This window comes from Cebus imitator, unplaced genomic scaffold (genome assembly GCF_001604975.1).
Source record: "Cebus imitator isolate Cc_AM_T3 unplaced genomic scaffold, Cebus_imitator-1.0 Scaffold0, whole genome shotgun sequence".
Taxonomy (NCBI): domain Eukaryota; kingdom Metazoa; phylum Chordata; class Mammalia; order Primates; family Cebidae; genus Cebus; species Cebus imitator.
Window position 1 is genome coordinate 1,523,914 of NW_016107315.1, and position 12,096 is coordinate 1,536,009.

The 12,096-nt window shown below is 39.1% G+C and overlaps 1 protein-coding gene across 26 annotated transcripts in view; it reads left to right on the top strand.

Moving 5' to 3' along the window:
- PBRM1 (polybromo 1) overlaps nt 1–12,096 on the top strand; it is a 147,016-nt gene that overhangs the window by 36,112 nt on the left and 98,808 nt on the right. For 23 of the 26 annotated variants that reach the window (XM_017539828.2, XM_037736327.1, XM_037736075.1 and 20 more), the window contains 5 exons: nt 553–621; nt 3,909–4,007; nt 8,085–8,170; nt 9,265–9,360; nt 10,854–10,945. In XM_017539828.2, coding sequence (XP_017395317.1) covers nt 553–621; nt 3,909–4,007; nt 8,085–8,170; nt 9,265–9,360; nt 10,854–10,945 — 442 coding nt within the window. The remainder of the gene's footprint in view (nt 1–552; nt 622–3,908; nt 4,008–8,084; nt 8,171–9,264; nt 9,361–10,853; nt 10,946–12,096) is intronic. The other 3 variants (XM_017540241.2, XM_017540444.2, XM_037736698.1) reach the window with 1 other exon arrangement.

Genomic DNA, 12,096 nt, shown 5'->3' on the forward strand with positions numbered 1-12,096 from the left:
CTCTGTTGCCCAGGCTGGAGTGCAGTAACACAGTCTTGGCTCATGGCAACCTCCACCTCTCGGGTTCAAGTGATTCTCCTGCCTCAGCCTCCTAAATAGCTGGGACTATAGGCATGTGCCACCATGCCCGGCTAAATTTTTTTTGTATTTTTAGTAGAGACAGGGTTTCGCCATGTTAGCCAGATGGTCTCGATCTCCTGACCTCGTGATCCGCCTGCTTTGGCCTCCCAAAGTGCTGGGATTACAGGCATGAGCCATGTCTCCTGGCCTAGAATTTTTTAAAAACATTAAATTATAGTATGCTGGTTGCATAATAACTCTCAATACCAAGTGTTAACTTTTATGTCATGCTGTTAGATAGGTCATGAAGCTTCTTAAAATCAAATTCTTTTTGCTTCAGATAAAATAAACATGCTGTATAGCTGTGTCTTTAGCCTTGAATCTCACAAAGCTGCTTAACTGGTAGAACAACAGATTGTCAGTGTACTTCCTTCTCTTCTGATTGGCTGAATACTTTAACTTATTGAGCATGCCTGGCTTTTTGTCTTCCAGCAATATCCAGATTATTATGCAATAATTAAGGAGCCTATAGATCTCAAGACCATTGCTCAGAGGATACAGGTATGAAGGTGACCATATGTAAATGTGTGTGGTTTAGAGCAGATTGGCCTATGATCTTTCCCAGGAGCTTTTAGAAAACAGAAGCTAGATGTCTCTGTAAGGGGTTAATAGCAAATCATGTAAACAAATTAATGTTACTGATTGTAGTTTTGGGTTGCATCTTAGGACAAAAAAAGCATTGGTTACTGACATTTCTGTTTATAAAAGATACATTGGCAATAAAAGCTTTGTCGTTTCATTTTTAAATTTTTATTTTTAATTTTTGTGGGTGCATAGCAGGTGCATATATTTATGGGATACATGAAATTTTGATACAAGCATACAATGCATTAATAATCACATCAGGGTAGACAGGGTAACTTGTGGTCTATTTTTATCTGCTTTGAAATAGCTTTAGGATACGTTAGAATAAAATGCACCCACAATGGATGTTAGAGTGTAAGGTCAGTGGAATTAGATGCTACATTTTTCTTTTTTGCTCTCTCTACCCTCACCTTCACTGTATCCCTAGCAGTAAATAGTAGCAACTAATCACTCACATAGACTTGCTATGTAACTAGTACTGTTTTAAGTGCTTTATGTGAATTAGCTAGTTAATTCTTAAAACTCCGCAGGGTAGTACTGTTAGTATTCTCATTTTGCAGGTAGAAAACTGAAGCCCAGAGACGTTAAGTAACTTACCCAAATCACCACCTAGTAAGGAGAGCTAGGATTTGAATCCAGACAGTCTGACTCCAGTCTGTGTTCTCAACCCTTACACTGTTTCTCCACAGAGTAGGTGCTTAATAAATACTGTGTGTCTGACTAGGTTTTAAAATTTGATGATTAGAAGTAAGGGAAAATATAGGGAGAAAGAGCTAAATTGTACCAGAAATTTAGTATTTAGAGTAGAACTGATGTGGTTCTTTTTCTAGCTCTACTACTTACCAGCTATGTCACTTTCGTCAGGTGATTTGCCTGTTTCCTCTGCTGTATGTTGCGTGTAGCATCACCACTTTGCAGAGTCATAGAGGTTAGTGGTAATATAGATAAATCATCTCACATAGAATGTACAGCATGAGGCCCCCGTAAATATGAGTCACTGATCTTCCCAGGATAAGGAGGGTTTGCTGCTCCCAGGAGGTAAGGCAAAAAGGAAAACAATGTGTTACATAGTCTCATTGAGAGATGAGACTGATAGCAACTGTGGTTTGCCAGGAAGGAGAAACTTCTTTGGCTTTAAATTCTAAGAGGTTAGTAAAGAGTAACAGTGTATAATTACTGGTACCACGGATAAATTTTCATGGAATGATAAAATGCAGATTCCCTAATGTATCATCTGTTTTTTTAATGGTGTTTTGTTTTGTTTTGAGACTGAGTTTTGCCTGTCACCCAGGCTGGGACGCAGTCGTGTGATCTCAGCTCACTGCAACCCCTACCTCCTGGACTCAAGTAATTCTCCTGCCTCAGCCTCCCTAGTAGCTGGGATTACAGGTGCCTACCAACATGACTGGCTAATTTTTGTATTTTTAGTGAAGATTGGTTTTCACCATGTTGGCCAGGCTGATTTCAAACTCCTGACCTCAAGTGATCCACCTGCCTTGGCCTCCCTAAGTGTTGGAATTACAAGCGTGAGCCACCATGCCCAGCCTCATCTGGTTTTTAAATCATTCCAATAACTGCTACTGAGAATGACTCAAGTCTCCTAAATCCCTGGAATTTCTAACATCTGAGTAGGGGGATTATGTTTTCATAATCCTGGAAATCGAATCAGATCTTTAGTCATCTGTACCTCAACCCCAGTCTTCTCTCTTTGACTTCTCACCTTATCTTGTCCTTTCTTCTTTCCAAAAGTCTCAGAGTCGCCTTTTGCTGTCACCCGATTCAAGGTCCTTGTCCTCTTATGTCCAAATAACTGGAATAATCTGTCCTACCTCTCTGATGAAAAGCTTTCTAGTCCTTTCTGTATCTTGCCCCCTGACCTTGGCTTTCTTCCTGCCAGTCCCCTGCTCAGAGACTTAATTCACTTGTTTTCTAATGCCTGCTAAAGCATGTCACAACTCCTTGTACCAGTTGAACAAAACCAACTCTGACTAACTTAAGGAGAAAAGAAATTTTTGAAAAGCGTATTGGATAGCTCATAGAATTATTGGGAAGGAAGGTTGAAGAACTAGCCTTTGAATACTAGGCAGAACTTAGGAACATTATGGCACAGCTGAGATTATGCACAGCCTTTGTGGTGCTATTGCTGTTACTACTGTCATTTGCCACTGTGGTCCCTGGATATTTGCTGTTCCACTGCTAGACTCTTCTCCCCTTCAAGAGTTGGGAATGAATTCCTGCCATTGCAGGAGTCAGGAATGAATCCTGGCCATTGCATTAGTCCCTCTAGACCTAAGCATGAATTAGCTGATCTGTGGACCTGTGGTTATTTCCTCTTGCCCTGGCTGCCAGGCTGCTAACAAAGTGACCATCTGCCCACTCTCATCCTCATTGTGGGAGGTAGAGCCTTCCCTACGCCTGTGCTGGGATTCCCTCAGTATACGAAGGATGCATAGTTGTTGGGTAATCTCACATGATGAATAGCTACACTCCTTTGTCTGGATTGTGTCTCTTTTGTTTTTACCCTACCTGTGCTTATGGTTCTACCCTTCACCTTCCACTTCACTTAGTTTGGTTTTCTCACTCTCTCCAAGCCATGTCTTTTTCATTTCTGTGTACTTATCATTAGTCATGTGTGCCTCTTACCTAAAAATGTGTCCCTCTTTCATTTTCTTTGTAAATTTAGGCAACTATATGAGTATTCCTGGGTCATTTTGGATTGAGTGAGCTTAAGATGTGATAGCTGTAGCACACAGTAGGTACTCACAAAATGTTAGCCTCTGTGCTGGACTGATTTCATATTTTACCCCAAGTAGTCCATGTAACTAGAGGGAGATTTGCTTCACACTACTAAATCCATTTGAAAGAATTAGTATTCATGAAGAACTTAGAACTGTGCTTGGCACATAGTAAGCACTTTGTGTTTGTGAGATAAAACTTTTACCTTAGGTACCTGACTTTTTAAACATTGTAATTTATTTTTATGAGAATAATGCAACTCTGGTTTTACCTATCTCAAAAACTTACTTATAAATGGGTGCCGTAATAATTTATAAAAAAGAAAATGACTTTACATGTTGTTAATCTGTGTACTTTCCAATAAAGTCCGAGAATATGGTGACAATTTAGAAATATGTAGAGGGTTTTTTTTTAAAGGTTGTACTCACTCATTAAACGGAACTGCTGTATTTTGTTGTTTGCTGTAGAATGGAAGCTACAAAAGTATTCATGCAATGGCCAAAGATATAGATCTCCTAGCAAAAAATGCCAAAACTTATAATGAGCCTGGTTCTCAAGTATTCAAGGTTAGTTTTTGTTGTTTTCATTGGTAATAGTAGATAGTTTAATTTAAGGTCAATAATTTTTATATAACAGATTTATTGAGATATAATTCACATACCATCCACTTTACCCATTTAAGGTATTTAATTTAATAGTTTTTAGCATATTCATAGAGTTGTGCAATGCAGCCATTACTCCAGTCAATTAACAATCGCTTTTTTTTTGAGACGGAGTCTTGCTCTGTTGCCAGGCTGGAGTGCAGAGGCGCAGCCTCGGCTCACTGCAACCTCCACCTCCTGGGTTCAAGAGATTCTTCCGCCTCAGCCTCCTGAGTAGCTGGGACCACAGGCGTGTGCCACCATGCCCGGCAAATTTTTTTGTATTTTTAGTAGAGACCGTTTCACCGTGTTGGCCAGGATGGTCACGATCTCTTGACCTTGTGATCTGCCCACCTTGGACTCCCAAAGTGCTGGGATAACAGGTGTGAGCCACCACACCCAGCCAACAGTCGCTTTTTATGTCCCCCCAACGTCTCCAGCCCTAAGCAACCTCAAATCTGTTTTCAGTCTCTATATGTTTGCCTATTGCCATATTATACATATGAAATCATAAAATATGGGGTATGGATTTTTTTGCTTCTAGATTCCTTCACTTTAGCATGTTTTCAGGGTTCATCCATGTTGTAGCATCTGTCAGTGCTATGTTCTTTTTATTGCTGAATAATGTTCTACTATATGGTTATACTGTATTTTATTTACCCATTCATTAGTTGATAATATTTAGATAGTTTCTACTTATTGACTATTATAAATAATGCTGTTGTGAATGTTCACATCGAAATTTTTATGTGGACATATAAATAAATACATATATTATACATGTTTTTTTTTTTTTTTTCCTCTTGGATTCATACCTAGGAATGATATTGCGGGGTCATGTGGTAACTGTATATTTAACTTTCTGAAGAACCGCCAAACTGTTTTCCAAACTATACCATTTTACATTCCCACCAGCAATATCCAGGGGTTACCATTTCTCCATATCCTCACCAACACTTGTTTTCCATTTTTGTTTTTGTTCTTCTTGTAGCTATCTCAGTGGGTGTGAAGTGGTATGGCATTGTGCATTGTGGTTTTAACTTACATTTCCCTAATGATTAATGATGTTCAAGATCTTTTAATTTTATTCTTTATTTTGATTTTTAGGTCATTCCTATGTTTTTGGAGAAATGTCCAGATCATTTGCCCGTTTTTTTAATTGTGTCACCTGTCTTTTTGTTGTTGAGTTGCAAGAGTTCTTTGTATGTTCTGGATATTATACGCTTGTCATATAAATGGTCTGCAAATATTTTCTCTCATTCTCTTGTCGTTTCACTTTTGTGATCGTGTCTGTTGACACAGAAGTTTTTAATTTTGATGAAGTCCACTTTATCTATTTTTTCCTTAGTTGCTGATGCTTAGGTGTCGTATCAAATAAACCATTGCCTAATGCAAAATCACAAATACATACACCTGTGTTTTCTTATGAGAATTTTATAGTTTAGCTCTTAACATGTTTAGATCCTTGATCCAGTTTGAATTAATTTTTGTATGTGTGAGGTACATGTAAGGTAGGAGTCCAAATCCATTCTTTGACATGAGATATTATCCCAGCGCCATATATTGAAAAGATTATTCTTTTTCCATTGAATTGTCTTCGCAACTTTGTTAGAAATCAATTGGCCACAGACGTATGAGTTTATTTCTAGATTCTTGGTTCTGTTCCACTCACCTGAATTTCTGTCCTTATGCCCGACCTGGTTAGTTTTGAACTCATTTTTTAGTTAAATACTGACTTACTCCCTGCATTTAAACTTCATAAATATAACAAGCAGTCTGTATATATAAAAATACACAATGTAAAATGACTGTTTCATTGCTTTGCAAATTCCCTCTTTGAAGTTTTATAGTTCTGTAATGAATAATTGCTTGTAGAAAGTTATTGAATTAATCATATATCATTGATAATTTGCCAAAGGATGCTCAGAAAATCTTTTGGGAATGAAATCATTTAGATTTTCTGAATGCTGACTTAAGTACTCAAAACTGCTGTTGGTAGTTAATGATAACTTTTATTTTTCATATTTTAAGAAATGCTGGGCAGGGCGTAGTGGCTCACGCCTGTAATCCCAGCACTTTGGGAGGCCGAGGGTGGGTGGATCATGAGGTCAAGAGACAGACCATCCTGGCCAACATGGTGAAACCCCGTCTCTACCAAAAATCAAAAAATTAGCTGGGCATGGTGACATGCACCACACTGCTTAGGGAAGCTGAGGCAGGAGAATCACTTGCACCCGAGGCAGAGGTAGCAGTGAGCCGAGATCACACCACTGCACTCCAGCCTGGGTGACAGAGTGAGACTCTGTCTCAAAAAGAAAAAAAGAAATTCCGAGTGAATATCAGGATAGGACATTTTGATAGTGTACAGTGCTAGTTGTTTGAGAATTTTACTTTTGGGTCTAATTATTTTTTCTAACATAAGTTTTAAAGAAAAGAGAAACTTAAGCAAGTACATTCATTCTAAACTTATGTATATAAGTTTATATACTTATGTATATAATCTTTAATCTTAAAAGTGCATCTTTATTTTGATTTTTAGGTCAGTGTACACAAGTAGAGTTCATTGTCCATAGTTCATCACCTTTTCTGTGGTTCTAAGGTCAGAAAATATTAAATGTATTAAATGGAAAATTCCAGAAATAAGCAGTTCATAAGTTTAAATTGCACACCATTCTGAGTATTGTGATGAAATCTCATGCCATCCACCTCTGTCCTATCCTGTCTCACCTGGGACATGAATCATTCCTTTGTTCAGCCTATTCACACTGTATATGCCACCTGCCGTTAGTCACTAAGGTAGCCATCTTGGTTATCAGATCGATTGTTATGGTATCACAGGGCTTGTGTTCAAGTAACCGTATTGTACTTAATAATGGCACCAAAGGACAAGACTTATGATGTTGGCAATTCAATATGCTTTAAAGTGATTCCTTTTAGTGAAAAGGTGAAAGTTCTTGACTTAAGAAAGGAAAAGAAAAAAGCATGCAGAGATTGCTAAGATCTATGGTAAGAACGAATCTCCTGGCTGGGCACTGTGTTTAGGCCTGTAATCCCAGCACTTTGAGAGGCCAAGGCAGGAGGATCATTTGAGGCTAGGAGCTTGAGACCAGCCTGGTCTACATAGCAAGACTGTTTCCACCAAAAAAAAAAAAAAAGAAAGAAAGAAAAAAAGATGAATCTGCTATTCATGAAACGGTAAAGAAGGAAAAAGAAGTTTGCTGTTTTTTTTTTTTTTTTTTCTTCTTGAGACAGACCGTTGCCCTGTTACCAGGCTGGAGTGCAGTGGCACAATCTCCACTCATCGCAACTGCCGACTCCCTGGTTCAAGTGATTCTTCTGCCTCAGGCTTCCAAGTAGCTGGGATTACATGCACATGCCACCATGCCTAGCTAATATTTGTATTTTTAGTAGAGATGGGGTTTCATCATGTTGGCCAGGCTGGTCTCGAACTCCTGATCTCGTGATCCACCCGCTTCTGCCTCCCAAAGTGCTGGGATTACAGGCATGAGCCACTGCGCCTGGTCGAAGTATGCTAGTTTTATTGTTGCACCTTAGACTGCAAAAAGTTATAGCCACAGTGCATGAAAAGTGCTTAGTTAAGATGGAAAAGGTATTAAATTTGTGGCTGGAAGTCATAGACTGAAATGTGTTCCAGGTTTGGTACTGTCCAAGGTTTCAGGCATCTACTGGGGGTGTTGTTATATCTTCCATGGACAATGGGGCATTACTGTATTATACCAGTAGATCTTTGTCTTAATATTACTTGACTAATCATGAAAGAACTAGGAGGCATTTTAACTTACATTTAGTTAGTGACAACTTTATGAAGATAGATATTTTGGAAGCTTGCAGAAAGGTTAGAGGATGCAGGTTTGTGGATATTGTATGGAAATTTGCTCCAAGTGGAAAGAGTACCGTAGATGGTGCCCAGAGCATGAGTTGGGGGTTTTAGCTGTCCTTTTATCTGTTCCTTTTTTAAACCAAGTAATTTCATCTTGACAGGATGCAAATTCAATTAAAAAAATATTTTACATGAAAAAGGCCGAAATTGAACATCATGAAATGGCTAAGTCAAGTCTTCGAATGAGGTAAGTTTAAGAAAATGTCTAAGCCAGGCGTAGTGGCTCACACCTGTAATCCCAGCACTTTGGGAGGCTGACGCGGGCGGATCATGAGATGAAGAGATTGAGACCAACCTGGCTAACATGGTGAAACCCTGTCTCTACTAAAAATACAAAAATTAGCTGGGCATGGTGGTGGTGCATGCCTATAGTCCCAGCTCCTCGGGAGGCTGAGAGAGGAGAATCGATTGAACCCAGGAGGCAGAGGTTACTGTGAGCCAAGATCGCACCACTGTACCCCAGCCTTGTGACAGAGCAAGACTCTGTCAAAAAAAAAAAAAAGAAAGAAAATGTCTAAACCCCCCCTGCCTTTATATTTGCTGAATTTTCTAGGTAGTTAAATCAATAAACATAAACATGGTTGGTGTTGCATTTCAAGATGATACTTACAGTTGGTAATATGATTCTGAAGATAGTAGTAACTCTTAGCCAGCCCCTTCATTGCTGCTGAAGGGCTTTATTTAAAAATAAGCATTTTTAAAAACTTAACATCACTATATACTTTTATTGCTTTGTACAGTATGAATATATATACATATATGTAATATATATTATACGTTAATATTACACAGAATAAATATGTATTTAATAGTACAGTATTTATATATAATATCAGTTTATATTCGGTTTTTGGGTAAGGCTATTTAGCCAGTTATCAGGAAACCCACAGACTCATCCTGGCTTTTCCTTATACTAGAACTGTGATCTTGAAGTAGTCTTAGTTTTAGGATTGTATTTCCCCCTACCTGAAATGAGAAGGTTGGGTAACTACTTTCAAAGCTTTCCTCTAGGCTTAACATTGTTTCGATACCAGGTGTTTTGGTCACTGCAGTGACGAGAAGCTCTCTAGGACCAGCCCTGATCTGTTTTTCCTTGCAGAGTCCCCAGGACCTGAAGCAGAATATGCTGCACAGTAGAAGTTCAGTATTTTAGCATTTCTATTTAGATGAGAAGAAAATGGGTGTGTGTGTGCGTGTGTGTGTGTGTGTACGAGTGTATGTGTGTGTGTACCCACACATAGCTACCAGGTTTCTAAGCATTTTTATCTTATCTCTGGATAGGACTCCATCAAACTTGGCTGCAGCCAGACTGACAGGGCCTTCACACAGTAAAGGCAGCCTTGGTGAAGAGAGAAATCCCACTAGCAAGTATTATCGGTGAGAAAAAGTGTTTAGTCCGAGAGCTGACCTGTGCTTATGAAGATATGCATACTAGTATTTTCCCAGTGGCTATTTTGAAGGAATATTTTGGGTATAGTTGGGTTGTTATGAAAATTTGTTGTCAAATGGTTTATTTAAAAGGTTCCGTTACTAGGCTGGGCTTGGTGGCTCACACATGTAATCCTAACAGTGTTAGGAGGCTGAGGTGGGGGATCACTTGAGGTCAGGAGTTCGAGACCAGCCTGGCCAACATGTTGAAACCCCATGGATGTGGTGCTGGACACCTGTAATCCCAGCTACTTGGGAGGCTGAGGTGGGAGAATTGTTTGAACCTGGGAGGTGGAGGTTGCAGTGAGCTGAGATATGTCACTGCACTCCAGCCAGGGCAACAGAGGGAAACTCCGCCTCAAAATAAAAAAGGTTGAGTTACTAAAGTAAGCCTTACATCGCCTCTCAGACAATGCTTAAGCATCATTTGTGAGGCAGTGTTTAATGTTAGTTACCAATAAAATGTGAAGTTAAATACTAATAGGTTTGTTTGTTTGTTTGTTTTGAGACGGAGTTTTGCTCTTGTTACCCAGGCTGGAGTGCAATGGCGTGATCTCGCCTCACCGCAGCCTCCGCCTCACCGCAGCCTCCGCCTCCTGGGTTCAGGCAATTCTCCTGCCTCAGCCTCCCAAGTGGCTGAGACTACAGGCGTGCACCACAATGCCCAGCTAATTTTTGTATTTTTAGTAGAGACAGGGTTTCACCGTGGTGACCAGGATGATCTCGATCTCTTGACCTCGTGATCTACCTGCCTCGGCCTCCCAAAGTGCTGGGATTATAGGCGTGAGTCACTGTGCCCAGCCTAGGTTTTCTAAATTCAGAATAGAATTTGTTTTGGGTGTGTGTTTTTTTTTTTTTTTTGAGATGAAGTTTTGCTGTCTTTGCCCAGGCTGGAGTGCAGTGACATGATCTCTGCAACCTCCACCTCGCGGGTTCAAGCGATTCTCCTGCCTCAGCCTCCTGAATAGCTGGGATTACAGGTGCCTGCTACCACACCAGGCTAATTTTTTGTATTTTTTATTTTTTAAGAGATCGGGTTTCAACGTGTTGGCCAGGCTAGTCTTAAACTCCTGACCTCAGGTGATCCACCCGCCTCGTCCTCCGAAAGCGCTGAGATTACAGGCATGAGCCACCATGTCTAGCGTTACAATTCAGTTTGTGTTATAAAATATGAATGTCTTCAAAGAGAATTATCAGCAACCGTGACTGAATCCTTATTTTCCACTCCCTCTTTTCTGAGAGGAAAAAAGTTTCCTTGGCTAAAGGTTGATTATGAGGACCATTAAGTACAGAAAGAAACTAAGGAGGCAGTTGAATAGAAATTATTTTTCTTTTACCTTAACACATTGTTAACAGTTCCTATTCCCTATAAAGTAACCTAATTATTATAACATCCTTCCCTGTCTTCTGATGGCCTTTTTTTTTTTTTTTTTTTTTTTTAGTAATAAAAGAGCAGTACAAGGAGGTCGTTTATCAGCAATTACGATGGCACTTCAGTATGGCTCAGAAAGTGAAGAAGATGCTGCTTTAGCTGGTAGGCATTAGGTTTTCAGTAGTCAAATGCCTTCTCAGTGGATCCTTCTGGCTAAAGGAAATTGTAGTGATTTTCTTCTAGCCTAGAGTTTGCTGGTTTGGGAAGTACATGCTATTTTGTTGCATTTGATTGTACCCTGGTTGTCATATTTATCAAACGCTTAATGCTTTATCTTGTCTTAAACTCATATTTGGGTAAATTATACTTCTGCAAAAATAATTGATAATCTAGGAGATCCTGATTTAAAACCTACAATGATAGTGAGAACTAGTAAACGCATCAGAAAATCTCAGAAATCCACATTCATATTAGATTTTCAGGCCTTTAGCTTACATTTTCAGTAGGTTCTAATTTCTTCTTGGCTAGAACTTATGATTTAAAGGTATATAAGTTATAATCAGAAAGCAGTGTGGTAAATTGTCATTTAAACAAGCCCAAGAAAGGGCATTATTAGGCATTAGAAATCAATGTTAAAGAACACCATGTGTTAATAAATAACATCCTAAAGGACAGTAGTAGAGGTATATTTGATGTAATTGTCTTTCTCTTAAGTTTTATATAATATTTTCCCTTTTACCATAAATTTTTTTTGTGTGTAAAGATAAAATTTGTTTCACTAAATTATTCTGGTATATCTGTCAATTTTACAACTGAATGTTATACAACAGATTTCTCCAGTTGTATCTTGTTTTTAACTAAATCTTTTATAGAAATTTCATAATCATTATACACCATTATTTATAAATCTACCTTTTTGACACATTGATCTACAGAATTAAGTATTTTTAAATTTAAATTGGGCCTGGTCTTACCAGAAATTGAAAAAAATAATATCTTGTTGTTAGCCTTCTTTTTTACTGATTATAAAAGTGACACATGGCTGGGCACATTGGCTCACACCTGTGATCCCAGCACTTTGGGAGACTGAGGCAGGTGGATCACTTGAGGTCAGGAGTTCAAGACCAACCTGGCCAACATGGTGAAACCCTGTCTCTACTGAAAATACAAAAATTGGCTAGGCATGATGGTGCATGTCTATAGTCTCAGTTACTTGGTCGGCTTAGTCAGGAGAGTCTCTTGATCCCAGGAAGCAGAGGATGCAGTGAGCTGAGATCACGCCACTGTACTCTTGCCTGGGCAACAGAGCCAGA